The following is a 22,338-nucleotide window of genomic DNA, read 5'->3' on the forward strand; positions in this document are numbered from 1 at the left end:
GCCTTGTCTATTGTCTCTCTGCATTTTCTTCCCTACTCAATATTCAGAGGAAATCAGGTAGACTTGTTTCCATTAGTTTGTAAATGAGCTGTTGTTTTTTTGCAGCGCTATTAATCTCTGATTAAAAATCTTAACTGCAACACAATGTCATCTGTAGCAAACCAATACTGATTATTGTTCAGATCCAATTTCCACAAGCAGTGGAATACATTAGGTGCAGAAATGGTGCCTCTCTCTCTCTCTCTCTGTCTCTGTCTGTGTCTCTTTCTCTCTCTCTCTCTCTCTCTCTCTCTCTCTCTCTATCACTAGAATTTATTGCTCTTATGAGCCTTGTCATGAAAAATGCTCTTTGTGTGGAGTAAGACTCAATGTTTTTCACTCCCAATGCTATGAGATGAGAGGGAGCTCTGTCTTTGTTTTGGAGTGACGGGGAGGGCATGGTGTCTGTGTACTCTGGTTGACCCACAGATTTCAGATCTGTGGTTGTGTTTAACAGTAAGCTCTGGCTCTGAACTGCTCTCGGGGTGTTTGTGCAGAGGACTGTTCCAGCCCTCTGTCATTACCTAGCTGGAGGGAAGGTCTGTTTAAAATCCAGCTAACATTTAAATATATTGGAATGGTCTTTATTTATACATGAGGACACAGAGACGAAGGGTGGGCGAGCTGATGATGTTATAATGCGAAGGATCTTGGTTTGGCATAGGATGAGCTTTTCCGCAGAATTGTACTGCTCACATCATTAAAAATGCTATAATTAAACATGACATGTTCTATATTGAACTATTAGAATATAAAAGTTCTGTCCTACAAATCATATTTTACAGATATTAAGATACAAGTAAAGATGCAGCAAAAATCACATCATTTCTGTTTTTGGTTTTGGTTTTTTTTGTGAGTGGAAAAGAAATTTAAAAAAACAATATTTGTCCAAAAGTCGAGACTCATATTGTGACAGTAATTTCTAATTGCAATATGTGTGACAGATTCCAACTTCTTTATGTTGGACAGCAGCTGGTAGTTTATATTCTGCTCTCCTTGAAAACCACTGCAAGAACCAGAACAGGTGTCGAACTAGTTGTCGTGATGCTACATCAAGCTCACTGAGGCTGCAGAGCAAGGACATCATAATGTCCCTCCATGATGACGTAGCTCACTACTGTCGTCTAAGATGGTTGAGTCTGAATTTGTGTGCTGGATGAGAGACTCATTAAAGCAGATGACTGACATTGAGGACCACCATGACAGTGAGCTGGCAGATGGATGCTGGATGAAGAACAGGTAGCAGTAGGTAGCAGATGAACAAGCTGAAAGAAGCAATTCAAGTGGGGGAGATGTGAATCACTTCTTTCAGTCGATATTTTTAGAATAAAATCTGAGCAAAAACAGGATTTGTGGTTGAACCTTTATCTTTGGGTTCAAGTGACAGTCTGTGTATCCAGGCAACCATATGCTCCATTAATCATATTATTAAGAGTTCACTTAAATCCATGGAGAGAATCGTGATTCAGATTTTGGATCGTTGGTTCTCCCAAAGATCGCCAGCCCCTAGTAGAGACTGAAATTAGGGTTGAAACAAAAAGTCACTCGATTGATGAAGCAGCAGCAATTTGGCAAAAAGGATGTATGTGTTAATGTTTTTCAGCAAACAGAAATGCCCAACTGGTTCCATCCTCTCACATATTAAGACTTTCTAATTTTTCTAACTTTTATCCCTGTGAATTGATATATTTGTTTTGCGGTGTTGGTTAGAAAAAACATTATTACGAATATGGCTCTATTAACTTGTGATGGGTATTTTTTATTTGTATTTTTTAACATTTCCATGCTGTATGTAGTGGTCTTTAAAGCAAAGTGCAGAGAACACTATGCAGATATGAATTAGCAACAGACAAAAAGGGTGTAAACAGGCAAATGGTCTAAGAATTAATCAGGCTGAAAACATTTTTGTTTTGTTCGTTTCATTTTGAAAATATATCTTTTCAGATGTAATCAGGCAGAAGTCATTGAAGTGACTTTATGCATGCTTCTTTTCACACTTGCCTACTTACACACATACATACACTGCATAAGGTCTTCAGAAGAGAGCACGGCAGAGTAGATGCAATATTACCGTTCTGTTCATCTGACAGAGAAAATAATAATAAAGTTACGAGGCTGTAGCTCAAGCCTGCTGATAGATTTATCCAGCTGCACGATGACCCCTTTATTATAAAACCTATACATCCTGCTACACCTTCTTGTTTAACCTGATGACGCACAGCTATATATTGGCGGGGGTTTCTCTATCTGCCAGTTCTTGGGGCTTGTCCTCTGCCTCTCTGACTCTGACACTACGCTGTTGCCCACAAAATGAGCCTAATTCTTTACTGGACGGTTGGCACCAGGCTGTAAAAACATCCCCCGAGGTGGCTTAATCACATTTGATCGAGTGCATATTTGAAAAGCAGTCGCAGTTATTGTGATGGACTGCGTTAACTCTGCGCGGCGCTATCTGTGCGCACAACGTTGGTTTTTCAGAGCAAGGTTCCAGTCATGGCAGAGGTGCCTTGGGGTTCAAAGTCTCTTCTAGAATGTTATGGGGCTCCGTGTCAAGATGAGGAGTAGTTTAATTTGGTCCAAAATGTCCCAACTCAACAATGCCTGAGAGGGAATTAAGTCACAAGTTTCAATCCCACCTCTGTTACCTCCCTTGGGGCATTTACACACTTTGGAAGCAAATCAATAAAAGCACAAATTATGGCAAACAGGTTGGCGGGTTTTGTTTTGGAGTTCAAGAAATATGGCTCTGTTTTGATGACCTCCTGCCCTCGTCTTGTTGAGAATCCCCTACTCACACCCCACCAGCACAGTCCCACAGGAGGACATTTAGTATCTTTCCTGAAACAGTGAGAGAACCCTGCTAAGCCTGTTAGTAGTCCTCCTTTATAACTGCCCTAGGCTTTACTGTTTTCTACACAAGAGAGACGGAAAGAACGCCAGCAATAGAGGGAAGGAGGGGGGTACAATTCTGTTAAATGGGAGACCCTCCGGCTGCACATGCAGACAGTTTTTTGGAGAAAGGGTGTCAGGGGGACAATAAGTGTTGCACTGGTAGCCTGACAGGAAGTGGAACATATGTCCCCTTTCCAACTCCCTAAATCTCCAGTAGACCTCACATGAACTGAGCTTCTGGCAAAGTTTGTGTCAGAGCCTCCTCCACACTCTGCAATCCCCCCTCTCCAGTCACCAGTCCTCTGACAGAGTCATGCTGACAGGGATCCAGAAGCCGAGGGGAGGGGCGCTCCAAACAAACCACCCTGCGGGAACCCAGAGTTACGCCATCACAGCAAACGTACCCCTGCCCCACTCCACACCCACCTCCCATTGGCTGCGGCGAGCTACATCTAAACTGCCTCTACGGTGCTGAATTCCACTTTTTCTCCCTCTCTTTCATGGCCGCACCCTCTGTCCAAACAATCAAACCCCAGCTATGAGCGCTGACCCCTCTCCAAGGCTCATTGTTTTAGTTTGCTCTACGGGCTCCATGTGGTTTCTTCTTCTTTGTTTTTTTTAATTTATTATCCTCCTCTTTCCTTTTGTCTCCTCAGCGACTTACTGAAAACCCGCAAAACTTATCTTCCTGCTTCCCAAGTTGCTGAGTGCTGCCACAAATTCCACGTTTAGTGTAACTTTCTGGATGTTTGACTCCTAATCTGACTTGAGGCCATGACTTATGAGGAAAACATGTGGTATGTGACTCGATGTGCGCAAGTGTGTTTGTATATACGGTGTATAATTGATGGCATATGTACGAAATTAAGGTTTCAAAACATCTCTTGGCCAATTTGCATTGGAATATCAGCCTTTCCAGAGATTAAGGTGGTGTCGAATGCTGACAGAGGTCGAGCTGGGGTTTCCATCTGTCACTAGATAGTCAGTTCTGAGTGGGAAAATATGTTCGCGATGCCCTGTCGGGAAGCAATCAAGTCTGAGTCTGTCAAACAGCCTGGCTGAGTTTTGTCCTGTTTCTAGGCGCTGGTGCAAAGGAACAAAAGGGGCACATCGGCGGAGGGTGGTGTGGGGGGGAAAGTAGACAGGGGGTTTCTGGGAAGAGGCAGAAAAAGGAGCCATGGGGTGGGAAATGATGGAGGCGTCTGAAACCAGGAGACCAAGCGTGAAAAAGATGAGAGAGGAAGGGAAGCCTAGATTTGGCCCAGGATCAGACACCAGAGAAGGAGAGATTAAGGTCCCATCATTCCCAGCTGCATCATCAGGACTTTGGCCCCCCTCCCTTAGTTATTTTTGTGTTCTTTGCCTCTGTAAACAGTTGATGGATTTGTAGAACCGAAGCACGCACTTAAATGTACACACAAAGATAGCTACCACACACACCCCAACACCAGGTCAGCTGGATTGCCAGTTATTCCAAAGAGTCGGGACCCCTGCCCTGGCTGTAACTGAGATGAGGCCTGCCTGAATTGCCTTGGATGTGACTGAATGCCCCCCTTCTCCTTTTTTACCCTGGGAGAGCATGCTGTTTTGGGTCTTTGCCATGCATTGTCAGCCTCTCTAGTTCCCCTTCCTCTACTTGACTTCCCTTCTGCCTCTGCTTCATCCCACAAACAGGCCTTGTTTTGGCTGGATGTGCGGATCACACGGCCACAGTTCACTGTTTTCTTTTTCACCCCAGTGCACTGCGCTCTCATACGCACTCTCTTTCTCTCTCGTTCTCTTTTGAACTTCATCATGTGATCCTTTGCTGTGGAGAGCTGCCGGGTGGCCAGGTGGTAGAAACAGAAGGGGTTGATGGGAAATTGGACGACCCAAGGTTAGCCAGGCGATCTTTGCTAGAGGATTAATTGTGTAAGAGCCATGTAATGATTGCTGGCATGTCTCTGGAGTGAAATCCTGTTAGTCACTGCACAGGGGTCAGGCTAAGACTGAGCATGTTGTGTATGTGTAGATGTACGTGTGTGCATCAGGAAAGAAGGTGAGTCTGATCACACCAGTGTGCACGACCAGGTGGCGATCTGACAGGGTCTGTTGTCTCAAGCCAAAAGAACTATAGCCTCCCTCCCACTGTGCTCACACTGAGACATGCAGATCTAATTTCTGCTCTAGTGTAGGAGTGAGTGGGAAACGTCTCCCTCATGTATACCTGCGGTAATTGGCAATATGAAATATGCAGCGCTGTTCATAGGAATCGTTTATTGTAGATGATTGGCTTTCTACTACAATTGCACGATATTGGATTTTTGCCAATATCTAATATGCCAATATTTTCCAACTCATTTTGGCCAAATGCCAACAATGACATGCACATATTTTCCCCACCTAATTGCAGAGAACATCAAGTCTCTCCTGTAGTGGAATTAAAACATTATTATGCCCACTCTTGTAATGATGGCCTATTGGCAGGTGGAGACATAAAGTACAGTGCTTTCCAAGTGTTTCTATTCAATAGGCAGTGTAAGAAAACTACCTCAACTCACATTAAAAACATGCCATATTAATTGTCATGTAAGGTTTTTGTGTTTTAGTTTGGACTCTTATGTTAATATGAACGCTGTTGATATTTGATGTCTAAGTTTGGACCTCATCCCCCCACACAAGGAAGCACTAAGCTCAACTTAGAAGGTAATAGCCAGTGATGATACTAACTTCTGAAGGAGAACTTGGACTTAGAACATACAGGTCATCACGGGAGGGTTGGGAATTGTCACATACAGCAGCAGTGTCATAAAGTGACAAGCATGACCGAAAAATAGCAAACACTATACTGGGAGAATAAATGTACTGTTGGGTTTAAACAAGATTAGACAAACTATTGAGAAAACTTAATGTTTTGGTGTTGATATAGAAAATCAGGTATCACACTGGAACTAGTAGTGGAGAAGGACTGCCTGTTTCCTACATGTTGCTATTTTTAGTACTATCGCTACAACTTCAAGAAAATGTATGTGCTGTTTGTACTGTACACCTTGGACACCTACTGCAGCGATGAGTCATTCTCTTAACTTAAACTGAAGTTTTCTTGTTGTGATTCTGTCCTGGGGGAAGGAAAGCCCCTTATCTGTGTACACGCCCTCATTTTACTCTATCTCTCCATCCTCAGACAACACTGAGCAGCTTATTGAACACAGATGATGAATGGGTGTGGATTGATGGCAGATAGCAGGCTGCCGCTAATTGACACCGCTGTATCACTTAATCTCCTGCCTTTGTATTCCTAGTCCTCCTCCTCCTTTTCTGTTTTCAGCTCAGCAATCCATTACGGTCGAGATTAGTTGCTTTTAAGGAGCAGTATGTCCCTGCATGATCTATTATAATGAAATATACTCCACAGGAGATTGCTCAAGGGCTCTTGTCAAGGGTATGGTTTTTTGGAAGCATTGATCGTCGCTGATGTTGTTAAGTTATGGAGGAGCATGTGCTCTTCAGGCTTATTCCCTGCACGATGCACACATTTAATGTAAAATGTGTAAAAAAAATTTTTTTTTTACCAAAGTACATATTGGAGTTTATTTTCAGTACAAGCACACTCCAGGCTTCATCCATGCTGGAGCTAGCCACTGTAATAGTCTTCTTGGTCAAGGCCCTGCTCAGAAAGGTGAGGATTCATTATCCACCAAGTCAGCCCTCTGCTAGTCGGAGCCAACTACACTGGACAGAATAAAGTGCAGGTTGTACAAATCCTTAGGCCTTCTTCTAAGCCAAATCCCTGTCTGTTTGACGCTTCAGCCTCTCTGCTACCACTGGCTGAACAGAAGTGATTTAACTGGCAAAGCTCTCGCAAGCTCTTTTTTCCTCATCAGAAGTGGGGTCCAGCTGTTGGCAAGGCTTTTTAGGCTGGGCAAGGAGACAAACATTCTTGTCGCTTTATTATTTACTTGGGCTCAGGAACTCTAAGGTGTGATTTGTTTCTCTGGATAAATTTAATCCTGAACAGATAGGATTTCCTGGATTTGTAGAAGTTTGTGTTTTGTATTCTTTATGAAGTGCTCTGAATATACTTTTATTGTCTTTATTCAGGTTTGACTCTTGATGCATTCTGTTGCATTTTCATGGCTTGCTGTTCAACATAGTCGTAGTCGCCGCAGGGAAGAGGTTCCATACAGATGCCCTGCTCAAGGGATCCATGAGTAGTTTTAGCTGAGAATCTCCGTTTTGTTTTCCTTGTGCTGGTTGGGAATTTCAGCCTGAAACCATCCAATCTGAAGCCTGCCTATCCAACCTTGAAGTTACACCTTTCTACTATCTAACACAAACCATTTCCACGAGATTTGCATGTGCTCAAACTTCTCCCAGCTCCCTTATCATGTTCTCTCTCATACTCTTCTGCCACTTTGTCATTCCTCTCTCTGAGATGAGGCATTTACTCAATGTGCTCCACTTCTCCCGCCCTTGACTAAAGGGTATGCTTTCCTGAGTCTCCTCAACTCAGAATCAGCCTTGCTTTCCCCCCGGGACCAGCAGAAAGCCGTGCTAGCCCACGGCCAGACGGCTTTTAATCATTTATTTAGGGGCTGTAATGCCGAGTTCAACTCCACTCTCTCACTTAGTGCATGCAGAGACGAGTGGGAGAAAGCAAGGGAAGTGAACGAGAGACGCCGCATTAAACTCGGATCAAGAAGCCAGTTTGTCAGCGAGCCTCTAAGGAACCCCCCCTTCCTTTCTGTCCAGTGCTTTGCCAAGCACTATGTATTTTAAACAAGTGTAGGATGGTGCTGCTTCTGCTACATATTCTTGCTTTGACTGTGTGCCCTCTGGGTTCAGCCAATGAGGCTTCAAAGGAACTAAATGTCAATGGAAGGCAGCTAATTTGTCCAGATTAGCCTGGAGCTAAAGTGGTTGAAAAGTTAGAGTTTACATCCTTATCCTAATAAAGATGTCATGCCATACATGTAACTAGGCCCATACCCACATCCATATACTCTACAATGGAAGGCTTAATTATCTTAGCTAAATGTCTAATGACTTTTAATTAGGGCAGCTTTTAGATATTCCAGCAGCATATGGAACTGAGCCGCTTCTCTGGCCAATGTCTATTGACTTATTCAGCAGGATCAGCATAAGGACTAAGATCCAGCGTATTCCGTTTGTATTCAAATGATCAATTATTGATTGATAATGCTGCCAATTTTTGGTTTAGAAAATTATAAAAAAACGTGCATCCCCTATTTCATTATGAAGTGCTAACAACACCAAGAGGAGAAACGTTCATGTCACAGCCAGAAGCCAGTGAGTGACAAGGTACCATGCATGCTTGGATGGACCTTGAATTTTCAATGGATTTCTGTCAGAACAAGGCCTTATTTTAGTGCACTTCCCTTGGTGTTGGAAGTTATTTTACATTTTAAAAGCATGGTGCCCACACTCTTCAAATGAGGTGTTATCCCTTGTTGTTTTCAGCACTGAGCACTGAGTCAGGAAGGTAATTCGCATTTATAATTGAACAGAACAAGGACGTTGATTGGAGGCAACTAATCAGTGCTGACCTTTTCTTTTTCTGCATACCATTAGAAGGCCCTTCCCAGCAGAGCAGCGCTGTTTAGCCTGAGGTCAGTTGTAAAAAAAAAAAAAAAAAAAAGTAAAGTCTTTTCCTCAGCTCAGCAATGATTATGTGTAAATAAATATGTCTCTTTCTAACGCAGCAGATAGACTTCCCAGTCATTAACCCATAATAGTGGTCGGGAACCTTTCTCCAAATGTAATGACCTAACTAAATTCCCTGTACTAATTGACTCTAAGTTCTTAATAGAGTGGAGCAGGTAAATACATTTTCATTGTGTAGCAGAAGGAGGCAATGCAGACGCCCAAAAACGAGAGCCCAGCCCAGCCCAGTTTTTTTTCTTTCTTTTTCCCAGCAGGGACACGGAGGCTAGAGGGTTGTGGGATTAGGGGAAAAGATCCTCAACATAAAAAGTGCAAACTTTTGACTGATCAGCAAGAAGGACTGGAGATCAATAAGGTCTGTGTGGGGCTTTGAAGCTTGAGAGAAGTTGCCCAATCAATGAAGAACTGTTCACTTATTAGTGTCTTCAAAGATGTGAAGAAAACAAGCAGTCTTCCTCCACAGGGCGTCACTTTAGTGTTTCAACAAAACACAGTAACATGAAAACTTTTCCTATTTCCCTCATTGGCTTTCGCTCCATCTCTCCCTCCAGCTTGGTCTAAGTGGTCAGAGAAAAATAGTCTGCTTGGTTTATGTCTTTTTTTTTTTTTGCTATTACAGTACGTGAAGTGAATTTGCACATTCTTTAATCAGAAAAGTACTAGTGGAGATTTGTTTACAGCGCTTTTGATTGAGATTAATAAGGGTTAAGAAGGTTTTTTTTTTTAAAATGGATTTTTAACTGGAAATTAGTATGTTGTCATATAGTTAAGTAAGATTACTTTGCAGCATTGCAGGAGAAACCAGAAAGTATACAATAAAGGTGACTTTTGAAGCAGCCTGAAAACATTCTTAAGATCAGTTACATCTATCTGGACTTAAAGAGTACATCCCTCGTTCCTCCTTTCCAGTGTTATAAGAAAAACTCTCATCTCCACTCCACCGTCCTATTCCAACTCTTTCCCTCTCCTCCCCCTCCATTACTTTCGATTTCCTCTCCCCTCTCTCTTGGCTCCGTGCTGTTTTGGTTATCAGTGATTGCCTCAAATGCCTTCCTTCCCTTCTCCATCACGAGAGCTGTAATTTTGTCACACTCTAGCACAGCGGTGGGCCATGCCAGGGCGTTGCACCTCCGACCACTGACTTCATATCGTTTTCCATCAGCAGGAAATGCAGCAGGAAGCACATTTTTCTCTCACGCAGGGTCAGGTGTGGTGTGCAGGACTTTATACTTACTTTCATCCATAGCCCATGGATACATTCATTTTTATTTCTATTTTTTCAAATCCATAGCCTCCCAATGAAATATGAATCAAAAATAGTCCTCCAGGCTTTTGCTTGCCTTGAAAGAAGCTTTAACTCAATTTGAATTCTCAAGAGGTGAGGAGTTGTTAGCTGGCCTGCATTGCAGTGTTTGGATATAAATCATAAAGTGTCAGAACTAAACACAAACTAAGAAAACTTTGTCTTTGTAGCTTTCTTCTTGTGCAATATATAATCATTGTGAAGAGAGTGTGTGCTTATAGATATTTCAACCAGAAAGTGACTAATAATTGACATTTGATTGCAGCTCCAGTGCTGTTTCAGATAATTTCCTATGAAATTTTAATTTTGTAATGCAGCAAGGTCACATGTAAGTATGTGGAAGACACGGTGGTGGATGGACTTTATTGTGTACAACACTGTTTGTTTGTTTTGTTTTTTTAAAAGAAGAATTAGGTTTGTTGAACTCTGATCACGATTTTTCCTCACCATGTCACATGTTGTGCTTGTCCAACTTTATGGTTCATTTGCTTTTACAACGATCTCCTCATGGCCTTGTCCAGTTATACTCAATGCTTAAATAAGACAGTATTTTTCTTGTGCGGATGTTGTGGTAATCAATTATTTAAATACCACTGAAAATGGACAGTCAGAAATGTTGTTGTTGAACTAAATTTGAGGTTTTTGTTGGACAGTGCGTACGAATCTACATGACCTGTATATAATTGGTGTATTGTCTACGGGGACTGATTTGAATATATTTGACGTAGTAAATCATTTGCTTTTTGTGTAACAGTGCGTAATGGTAATTTATTCTCTAGTTCTTGCTGGTTATTGTCACTTTTCACATTACATTTGGATCATTGTTGTTTTTGCAGTGTGTTTCATTCTGCATGTCATGTTTGCCTATTTTTATATTGCAAACACTTTTTATTCCACCCGTCGTCTCAGTACATTTTAACACTGTTATTTTCTACACATTATTATTCACATGGTGTGTTTCACACTTTTCATCTACTTGATGCTCGAGTGTTGCATTGCAAATTGTAGGTGGCATTACACTTAATACCCTTCCTTTGCAGTGTTCTTATTTATGCCCTGCTCTTCACTGCTGGATTCTAATATCATTTGTCGCTGCAGTGGCCCAATTAAAGTTTCATCTTGTCGTATGTCTAATGCAATATTACCTGGATGTTGTTCTGTTTTTCTCCGTGCTGTTTGTTAGGTCCTGATTGCTTAAACTCTTTTTTTCTCTCCAACCCTTTGCAGGAGCAGAGCCCCAGTAACGCAACATCCCTGGCCATGATGCAGGAGCCGCAGGAGGTGGTGGAGGAGACGGTCACCATAGAGGAGGACCCCGGCACCCCCACCTCCCACGTCTCAGTGGTCACCTCTGATGACGGAACCACACGGCGCACAGAAACCAAGGTAAGGAGCATAAGTGCACTCGGCTCGGTTGCATGAACGTAGGGTGGCACTAAAAATATATAATACTGTAAGGGTAATTAAATACTATCAGAAAGGTCTTGATTGAGATCAACTGACTCTCAAACATTCTGTATTTTTAGGATGATTACCCACCTGTTTTCTTTCTGTTTTTAGAGAATGTTAAAGGTTGAGCTTTTAAATGCTACCAGAAAGTCAGGCGTAAACAGCAGACAAAACTGTCGTCTTATAGACTGCGTGGAGCTGACATTCAACCTGATACCTCTTATTACATCTTTGTAGGACACCTCAGAGCAGTTCCATTGTTTTGGCACAAAGATCTCAAAGAACTCCCAGTGGCACAACCCCACATAGTCCCTTTGATCCATTTCAATATAACTTGAAATTATGGTTATGGATAGTTGCAACCAAACACTGTTGTACTGTACCTGCACTTCGCAGACTTCCATTCTTAAGAATTCTAAATCCCATAATCCTGCAGCCCAAAGTGGTTTCATCTCCTTTTCATGGCTTTATTTATTTGATTATTCTTTTATTATGAGCCAACTCCCCTGGTGTTCTCCCAGTTTTGTGCTTCTTAAAAGCTTTTTTGTTGATTCGTCCTCTGCTGTGTTCTGTTGTTTTTCTGTAAGGATATGTCAACTAACGTGAAGGTGAGTGGACTTTTATACCAGTATGGCTTTTTTTTACACCGCGCCACCATTTAATGTCCGCCCATTCAGGCTATAGCAGCAGCGTGCAACACAATTGGTGACGTCACAAGCTTAATACACCATTCAGCCACAACAATAAAACCACAGGTGAAGTAAATAACATTAATCATCTCACAATGCAATGTTCTGCTGGGAAACCTCAGGTCCTGCATTCATGTGGATATTACTTTGGCACATGCTCCCACCTGAACAATGTTGCAGACCAGGCAGACCCTTCCACAGCAATGTTGCTCCCTGACGTCAGTCCCCTCCACCAGCAGGACAGTATATCCTACAAAAACTGCTCAGGAACAACGACAAAGCACCGAAGTGGTGTTAACATGACTAGTTGAATCGACCACCCAAGGGATGCACCGCAACAAGCCCAATTTCACAAAGGCCTCACCTGGTAACGGAAAGGATCTGCAGCCTACATCTTGGTGCCCTCAGAGATCATATTTTAATGCTGAAACTCATCCAGAGCACAACAGGGACCAAGACAGTATTAGGCAGATGGTTTTAATGTTGTGGCTGATTGGTGTATGACTTTTATGCTCTAAAACACTTAATTCTTAAGTCACTGCTTGCTGCTTCCACCTCCTGGGTTGATCCATCCTCTACAATAATATTTCTTTTGCATGTTTTTTTTCTGTCTTTATTTCTGCTTCTCCTATAAATTCTCACAACATCCCTCAGGAACGTATTACAATGTGAGATAGAAAGTGTCTTTAATTGCTAGCTATAATCTTGCAATTAAATCTTGAGGACACACCAATAAAGCTGTGGAATTGTCATTTTCGTAGCTTTTTCAAAAAGCGTTCCTTAGTTAGGTTTGTTATAGCCTTTTTAACATGCTACAAACTAGGACAAAGTGATTTGCTACCTTTCTTAAGATGCCAGTGCTGAAAAATCATTTCAAATGGCATCAGTAATCTGCAACCAGATGGTGTCAACCGTGTTTCTATTCATGATCTGTTGGAAGACAGTCTGCATTTCACTTCTAAGTCTGAATTCATCACTGTCTGTGCACAGAGAAGAATTTCCACTAGAATCCACAGCAGATTTCCTTTTGAAAAAAAAAAAAAAATCTGTGACATCTTAAGAAAAAGGTGGGGGTTGGAAGCTCTTTCTTTTTTACTTCTGCATTTTGAGACGTACCCGCAAAGATAAGCTTATGTTACAACATTTTGTCTTGGGATTCAGTTGTAAATGTAGTGACAGTCAGCTGCTGTTGCTGTAGGCTTCCAGAGGAGTGGAGAGCGCTTGTGTGGAGCTCTTACTCCAGGGACTGTGAAACTGTAATTAAAAAGCCTGGTCTAATCCCTCATCAGGGAGGACCCATTGCCCTCCAGCCTGTTTACTGCGAGGGGGATTGGCCACACACACACACTCTCACACTCGCATGTTTTTATGCATTGGGGCACAAAACTTGTTAGGAGTAACGCACACAAACGCGTGCAGTAAAACATTACACTAATCAAGGGCTTTGCTGCCGAGGAAGGGAGAGGAAGGACGATACTTTTAAGGGGCCCGACGTCCTGCTGAGAGGAGGGATCGGGTGGTTTCTGGAAGTCACTTTGAGGAGAAAAGCAGATTAATGTTCAGGGTGAACTTCTGGAAAGTGGCTTTTCTGTGGTGGCAAATGGATGCAGATTCAGCTGAGAGTTTAGACAAAGAAGCACCTAAACCTGTCTTCCTCACTTCCTCTGTCTTTTCTTTTCCTCTCCGCATCTCTTCTCTTTGACTCACTTTCATGTGTTGTTTTTTACCCTCTCTCCTTTTCCATCTCTTTTGTCATTTTTCAGCAACTCACAGTTTTATTTATGTGTATATCTGTTCTTTTGAACCAAAGTCTTGCCATACTGTCTAATGCTAACGCACTCCTCTCCCTTGATGGTTATCCCCCATCTGACTGTTGGAAGATGAAACATAGAAGCTTCTCCCATCTTCCTGATTTGCAGGCAAAAAAGTTTTTTTTTTCCAGTGGTTAACATGTTTCTTCTGATTTTGTACCAGCCATATTGCTAGATAGAACACTGGGAAATTAACAGAAAAGCCATATGGACCTACTGTATATGGCAGTAAAAGAGATGGGAGTCATGTTGTACATTCAGTTGTGCATTTGTGCAGAGAGGCCAGGGTAAGTTCCAGCTGACAAATTCAGTTAATGTGGGAAGTTTCTCATATAAAACTGGAAAACAACCATGAATGGCCTTTAAGTGGCAGATTAACTGCTGGCTCTATTTATGTTTTCAATCAATTCAGCTCAATGTGAATTGGCCCGGGCCCTGAATGTGTGTATGAGTCCGAGCGCATGTACGCACTCAATTAGATCCACATTCGTCCTCCTGTCCCAGCATGCCATGCTTTCCCTTGGCCATCATCCAGCCCTCTTTTCCTGCTGGCAGACACTCTGAATGGAACTCCAGTCATTGTAGAGGAAGAACTCAGTTGGACCAATAAAAGCAGCATTCCTTCTCTTTCCTCTGGATATGAGCTAATGAGACTTGAGGAAGACCACACAAAAATAATAGCATTTTCACTACCCTGCACACAAAGGGGAGCCAACCTTAAGTAGGTAGGAGGTATTTATTAACTTCTGCACAAAATACCAAATGGTAGTTTCATCAGGTGCGAGTGTTGTGAAAAATGAAGTGTCATTGTTGAACAGAACAGAGAACAGAAGTCTTTTTTTTGTTCAGAGTACATAACTTTGCTTTTTTTCAGACTCAACAAGGCATTTACTAGCAGATTTTAAAAATAGTTACTCGAGCGCAGCAAGAACACTCCTCTCTCAATGTGTGTGCAGCTGTGTCATTACTCTCCAACCATGTGCATTATAGAGCTAAAACGGCAGGGTGGATGTACACCAGCGCGTAATGAAATCTGAAGCTGTTTGCTGAGATCTCCTCCTGCCCGTCCCTCCAACTCCAGGTGACCAAAGTGGTGAAAACCATCACCCGCCGCACTTACCTCCCACTGATGGTGGCTGACAACTTGTTAGTGGAGTCCAGGCCTGCCACCCGGACCCCCACCCCGGTCTCAATCTCCACCCCCACCCCATCTGAGACAGACCCAGTAGGACGCCGAACCCTGTGTGATTTTTGTTGTGTTCTTCCCCGCCTGCCTCCCTCCTCCTTTAACATCAGGTTTTACAGACATTTAGCCACTCAAACTTCCTAACATTGCGATGAAAATAGCTGTTTCTGCCACCGTCATCTTTGCGGAAGGGCGAAAAATTAATCATAGATCTCGCAATCACAGGCTGCTTAAAAACCTGAATTACTACCTCATCCTGTCCCACTAACCCCCAGCCACCGTGTCCATTTAAGCTCACAATAAAGTGAATGCCGCAGAGGTTGTGAAACCTCTTACAGTGCTGTAAAGTGGACAGTTTGACGCCTGCTGCCTTTCCCTCCATTTTTAACAGTCTGGTAAACACTTAAGGACTGTGTCTAACTGCCTGTGGTTCTTTTAAACACTTTTCAGCATTGCTGTGACTTTCCATGCATTTAAAAACACATCTGTAGAATTGCAACATATGCACAGACTCACACTCTCCACAAATTTAGCAATTCTCTTTTAGCTCTGTTTACCCCACTTCAGCATATTTCAGAGGCTCCTCTGAAACCCAGGCCCCCTCGCCTCCCCTTGCGTGACGGTTTAACGCCTTGTGAACTTGAGCATACATCAAAGAGTGTTTGAAACCTGTGTGATGGCTCCCCTTGCAGCCCTTGCAAATCGCCTAAAAAGCTGTGTTAGTACAAGGCAGCTGGGCATGTCAAGGCTGGGAAGCTGTAGCATTCAGCGTGCCCTCCTTTAAGCCTCTGACAGCCAGAAGAGAATAGAATAAAAATAAGATTAATGAACAGTGATAAAATGATCAGATAAAAATCAAAGAATTCAGACTTTATTCTTTATCTAGACGGTTTCACTGTTGTTGTGAAGCTGTATCTCTTAGGGAAAGTGTGTAAAAATGTAATTAAGTACATTTACTATGCTGACGTAATCACCTCATGCATGATATGACATTCAGCCCTGGCTCCTGTAGTCCCCTTGAGGCCCAGAAGTTAGCATTAAGACCAATGATATGAACACCAGCCTTGCTTGGTTCCGGCTCTGACCCACCACTGTGAATCAAGAAGATGGAAGTGAGCTTGTTATTCCAAGGTCATACATGTCCTTTAGCTAATGTGAATCAAGCAAATGAGCTCTTTATTTTTAACTGCGCAAAGCCAAGGCAGAGTGACATCAAAAACAAAACGGAAACTGCTCAGTAATTACTCAGAACATGGAAATGAACCTTGATGTTCCTGAAATAGGCTTTGTTATGTAGCTCACAATCAGGGTGTAATCAAGAAACAAGGCCACTGAAGATTTCTATTCGTTTCAACCAAGTTAATGAGGATGCCGTGTTGAACAACAATATAAGGTTTGTGCTTTTGCTCTTGGCACCCTCCTCTGCCGAGGGGGTTAATGCTTCGTTGCGATTTCTTGATATTGTTACATGCCTTTGCTCGCTCCTGATTAAAGTCCAAATTATGGCATTGATAGGAAAGTAAAGAACACATTTTACAATTTAGAGGGCTGGTGTTGAAAATGAAACCCATCAGAAGCTGGAATGAGCAGTGTTTCTTTTTTGTTGGTCTACTCTTGTCAAGTAGGAATGAACCTCTCTGCAACACCTTGTCAGCCACAACAGGAATTACATCAGACTTGCACTCCCGCAGATGACGATTAATTTTCATCAACCTCATTAATTTTGAAGATGAATTTATAGCCGCGTACAAAATAGCCAATTATCGGCCACAGCAGAATTCACTGGGCAGCAAATTGGTTTCTGTATGGGCGGAAAGCCCAGGGAGGGAGTTGGGTTGCTGTCTGTAATTCTCCAGTCAGACAGCCTAGGAGACAGCAGAGGAAGTTATTTAGCTAAAGGATGAAGTGAGCGTGAGAAATAGATACATGCAGGTCTGCTCGTCACAGTCCCTCAGCTACACAGTGTGATGCTACCTTGCCTCCCTGAGGCCGTACAGGATTCAAGGTCCAGCAGAGCTGTAGCACTTCAAGATGGCTCTGTTACAGCACAATCCAGGAGACTCCGTTTACTGAGTCTGTACTTACTATGTATATGTAGCAATTTTAGTCTAACTTCTGCATTTGGAGTGTTTGTCATTTTAGCATACATGTCATGTTTTTGAAGTTCATCGTTTAAGTATTAATAGGCCATTTTCCACGAGAACATCTTTAAGAGCTGTTTTGAGAGGAGAAAAAAATTCTACTTTTGGGTATGTGATTCTTAGTGGCCCTGCTCGAGTGATTGGTTAAACTCGAATAATACAAAAACAGTAAGCACCATTTATAAGCACCATTTATTCTGCCCTTCTTGATGTCCTCTTCAAGTAGCTATTTTCTCTTCTCAAACGTCACCAACTACATAGTAAATTTGTGTTTTATTTTGGAGAACTGAAGTTACGTCCACTAAATACTGTTTTTCATAGTTTTTAGGTGCTTGGAATTGATGACTAAGCTTTTGAAAAACTTTTGTTTCATCTCGGGAGTCCAGTGAACGGCAGATGTTTGATTGTGTCAAAGTGTGGGATGCAGTAGGAGGGATACTCTGCTGTGATTGGTGGTTAAGTTATGATCGGTTGGGGCATTAGTTGTTAGGGTTGGTTGAGTCATTCAGCAGAGCAGATGTAGTCTAATCTGAATCCTACACTGCAATGGAAACACTTTAGTGGGGTACAGTTCCTGTAAAAGTTCGTGCCACCAGCAAAAAGGTGCTTACTGGCTGGTGACACAATGACAGTCCTTAAAATTGAATATTGGTAATTTAGCATCACAAGAGGTTCTTCTTTCAGTACTGCCAGTATATCTTTCTGTTAAAATAAAATTCTAATTTAAATTTTTAAGAACCCATAATTTCATGAAACACAGTTTTATAGCTGTGTAATACACCTCGATACTCTTGAAGGTTGAATAACTGAATCAAGCTAACTCCAGAGTTTGAGCATAAATTGACAAGTTTTCCTCTGCATCAGGTTTGAAATGCATGTTTTCCTCTGGACAATAAGAATGAAAGTTTTCATTTATTTACACACTGATACGTGTGTGTGCAGCCTGAATCTGACATGCCTACGTCAGTTGGATCTAAACATTATTTTGCTGTAATGCTATGCAACACTGTCTCACAGGTTTATCTGTTCCCTTCTCCAGGTGACTAAGATGGTGAAGACGGTGACCACTCGCACAGTGCGTCAAGTGCCCCTTGGCCCTGATGGCTTGCCCCTGCCCGAGGGCTCGTCCCCACTGGGCAGCTATACTGATTCCATCGACCGGCGATACATGAAGAACGGAAGTGACCGCTTCATCACGCCTCAAGCAACCTCCACCCTGACGCGCTCTTACAACAACTCCTATAACGATTCATACGGCGAGACACCTGAGAGCCAGTACGTTCGCCACTACGGCCTGCACGATGGCTATGCCGATTTGACAGACAACTACGGCAGTCTGTCACGTGGCGTCAACTTCCGGCCGCCACGCTACCCCTACTTGCCCAACAGCTACCGACCGGAGAACAGCTACACGCTGCCTATTCGCAAGGATGACTATGGCCATGTGGCACAGCCCCAGGTGCCTATGGGTAGCAGCACTGTGGATCTGAACCGCTCGCAACCAGAGCGCTTCCAGCCTGAGCCATATGGCCTGGAGGATGATCGCCGCAGCTTGGGCCCTGAAGAGGAAGAGCCATATGAGCTGGAGCCTGACTACTCCACTGCCAACCGACGTACCTTGCCAGGGGCTAACCGGGGGCGCACTCATCGGGAACCTCTTCGTGATGGGCCCCGTGTCAGGTGAGGATAAACACAAAAAAATTAGGAGGGTAGAGGAACACATGGTCTGCTCATCAAAGAGTAAATGCACAGATATATTTGCTGAGCAGTATTTGTTATACATCCATACCCGCTGTTAAAAACCTGACAGATCGTTTTTAGTCTGAAGTGTTGGCATGCAATGACAGGTTTGTGAAAGGGTGCAAGTTCATACAGTATACATGTTTTCCTTTTTGCATTGGACAGTGAGTTCTTGTTCATATGCATGAGCACAGTCTTTGCCTTGACACAAGATTAGATGAGGCATGGTATGATGACAGAGAATAAAGAATACCTGTCTTGTTCTTGCCATAAAATAGACTACATTACAGTAAACAGATGTCTCCTCTCCTTAAGAAAGTTGCTGGGGAAAGGAAGCGAAGAGAAAACAAGACTTTGATTGCTATTCTCCTGCAAATGGAGAGTGAACATGTGTTTGTGTCAGAGGTAAAGAGGGGGGAATGATTGGAGACGTGACAATGGAGGGAAGGGATGGAGGGGAGAGTAGGAGAGGACAGCAATCTTTTGTCAGTCACCTCTTCAAGCCTTTCCCTTTTTCAGCAACCTGTGTTGAGAGGCATATAACCCCTGGCTCCAGCAGGCAGAAAAGAAGTCTCCAACAATAAGATCCCAAAATGGACTCCTGTCTCCTAATAGCTTCCAATCATTTTGGTGCCACCCAAAGGGGAGTCTGAGAAAAATGTCCACCCTCAAGTAAATTGAATCAAGGGTTTGAAGTTGAGTCGGTCAGAAGTGTGTGTTAAAGACCCTCTTTTCGATCAGTGATCTGTAACAGAAGGATATTTTCAAGTTCTTTGCACTTTTCCACCAATCTGAGGGCAAAATGTTTGGGCCTGGAGCCAGATCCGAGGAGGTCGAGAGGCAGTAAAAAGCGACACAAGCAACAGTGCAAGTCTGTTTTATTGTCATGATCAAAGGTGCTGCTGAATTCAGGTTTGCCAACTTGTTAATTAAGCTTATGTACACACACACTCTTGCATTTGCAACTAGCTGGATTTAAAGGCTGCAGCATCGATGTGCACAAGGCTTGAAAGAGCAGATGCCTAATCAGACTCTGTCTTTACACACTTTGACTTCTCTATGACACTTACACACACACACACACGCAGCATCCGTCTGTCTCACTCGCGCACACACTCTCAATAAAAATCCACAATCTTCAGAAAATGAGTCACTCCCCCATCCGCCTAGTGAGAGGCGCTTGCTGTGACAGGCAATTTGTAGTCTGCCTTACATGTGTCACAACACAGCCCTAACAGCCACATACGCCCCTTCAGACGCACACACTGACAGCTGCTCACGTGAATACACAAACACAAACACGCGTGTTTGAAGCAACTCTTGACTGGCTGCTATCTGGGTAATTGCAGCAAGAAACAAATTCCAAATCTTGCTTTCTTTTTTTTCTTTCTTTGCTTAATTTCTCCTGCGCTCACATCACCTGACATCAAAACACAAAACACCAGGACACTATATGCTGACCCCCCCACACACACACACACACAGGAACGATGACAATCAGCTCTCCCGGAGTGCCCAGTCTCTCCTGAGCACTCACACCACGATTAGTATTCTGCCAAGAAGGGACCGGCGACTCCAAAGTGCTGTAATGAATCTGGGAATTAAAGCGGTTTAATTACAGCTTATCATTGCATTTCAAGCCCTCAATTATGCGCAGACACAAATGAAGATGTTTAGTACTAAAACGGCTTCCCGCATTGGCGCCGAGAACTCATTTTGTCACCACTGTGGTGTCCGCGTGTGTTCGCCTGTGGATTTGAACCATCCAGTGTTGTTGGGGGTTCCTTGGCCGTATCTCAATCTTAGAGTTTAATGTTGTACAGGTGGGAGACGTAATGAAAGAAAAAGATGAGTAAATGAGTAGTGATGCATAACAAATGCTGAGGCTTCTACACAGATCGCGAACTGTGTGCTTTAAAGAAAATGATACGAGCTGGATGCTTTCTCATATTTCTGAACATTTTTACTGATGTCTTTGGCGCAGACTGAAATGTTGACTGTCATTAAAGTCGCTGAGCCTCCACCAACACCAGCACATATATCGCTATTTGTGCTCAGATCCATAGTTACACCTTTTCTTCTTGTCGTCTCAAACTGAAAAGGTGAAAGAGCATCACAGGATGTTAAACTTAAGCTTTGCATTTTTATTATGTGCATTCATGGTGGTTTGTACCTATTGTGTTTTTAATAAAGCTAGTGAACACTCTATTAGACTAGTTTTTAATTGCTATTGATGGAATGTCTATTACCGCTACACATTGCTGTCATTTTTCTCTTTGCCCGGGCCTGGTTTAAAGTAGAACTTATTGCTTTAGCTACATGTCTTGGAGATTTTTTTTTACATTGTTCTACATTTCTGTTTTACTGAGTTTTGTCCATATTCGGTTGAGATTTGTCTTGCTTTTGAAACGCTTTAAAGATTTCTGGTGGAAAAGTGATGCATCAATAAGGCTTTTTTAGTATTACACTTAGAGTTTCCCCCAAAGGCAGCACGAACATAACTACTGAGGGAGGGAAGGACATCTCGTTTCCATTCATCCCTGCTCAGGCTTTGCAGATTCAGTAAATGTCTGTCTCCTCTGTCTCTTTACCCCGCACTGTCTTGATGTGGGTGTACCTTACTCCCCCCCCCCCCCTCACCACCCCATCCTAACCCATTCTTTATGTGTGTATGACACAGTTTGTGTGTCCACGAGCTCCTTTCCGTGGGTGTGGGTGTCCTCATGCCAGCGTGATTAATAGCTGCTTTTGAACTCTGCCAGACTACAGGGGCGTCTTTAAGCCAATCTCTAATGGCTCATCTCTCCTTCAGAGATCCGCTCAGCTTCACCTGCCCACCTGCATCCCGGGGTCACCACGCACACACATACAGACACAAAAATACGTACATACATGCTCACATTCACTCATCTCTAAATTGAGGGGGGAGGTAGTGTGTTAATGTAATCCAGCAGGGTCTGCGGGGAACGGCCTGTGGAAGTGATGTGACACTAGCCAGCTCAGCCCTCCTCCCAGAATCTGCCAAGAGGCTTTAACTGAGAGCCAAATGCTCTGTTTAATACTATACTTCCCCTCTGTCATCTCTGAGGTTTCTTAGAAGAGTCCCCTAAATTACAGAAGAAACAATGTCAGTGTCCTTTAATAGAGCGAAACAAGTGATGGTGGAAAGCCATCAAACAGACTGAAAAATTAGAAAGTGGCGAGATATGAACAGTCCAGCTTTTTTTGGTTTTTTTTACATTTTATTTTTCTTCCTTCTCCAGAGACTGTTGTGCACATTAAAATAAATATTGCCCGTGAATTCAAGATGAGGAATATGCTCAATAGTGAGTCAGCTCATAAATGCTGCAGAGATGATATGTGTACATATGAGATGCAAACATCTTCGTCTGCGTCTCTAATCCTTTTCAGTTTATATCATTTT

The 22,338-nt window shown here is 42.9% G+C and overlaps 1 protein-coding gene and 1 long non-coding RNA gene across 6 annotated transcripts in view; one reads left to right on the top strand and one right to left on the bottom strand.

Annotated features, from left to right (window-relative positions):
• The window catches only part of LOC103369019 (uncharacterized), a 703,792-nt gene that overhangs the window by 322,838 nt on the left and 358,616 nt on the right, over positions 1-22,338 (bottom strand). The gene's annotated exons all lie outside the window — the stretch shown is intronic.
• Positions 1-22,338, top strand: part of arvcfb (ARVCF delta catenin family member b) — a 131,292-nt gene that overhangs the window by 22,482 nt on the left and 86,472 nt on the right. For 3 of the 5 annotated variants that reach the window (XM_008297451.1, XM_008297476.1, XM_008297467.1), the window contains exons 2-4: positions 11,126-11,284; positions 11,935-11,955; positions 18,214-18,854. In XM_008297451.1, the coding sequence (XP_008295673.1) occupies positions 11,126-11,284; positions 11,935-11,955; positions 18,214-18,854 (821 nt within the window). The remainder of the gene's footprint in view (positions 1-11,125; positions 11,285-11,934; positions 11,956-18,213; positions 18,855-22,338) is intronic. The other 2 variants (XM_008297459.1, XM_008297483.1) reach the window with 1 other exon arrangement.

This window comes from Stegastes partitus, unplaced genomic scaffold (genome assembly GCF_000690725.1).
Source record: "Stegastes partitus isolate 25-593 unplaced genomic scaffold, Stegastes_partitus-1.0.2 Scaffold26, whole genome shotgun sequence".
Classification (NCBI taxonomy): Eukaryota; Metazoa; Chordata; class Actinopteri; family Pomacentridae; genus Stegastes; species Stegastes partitus.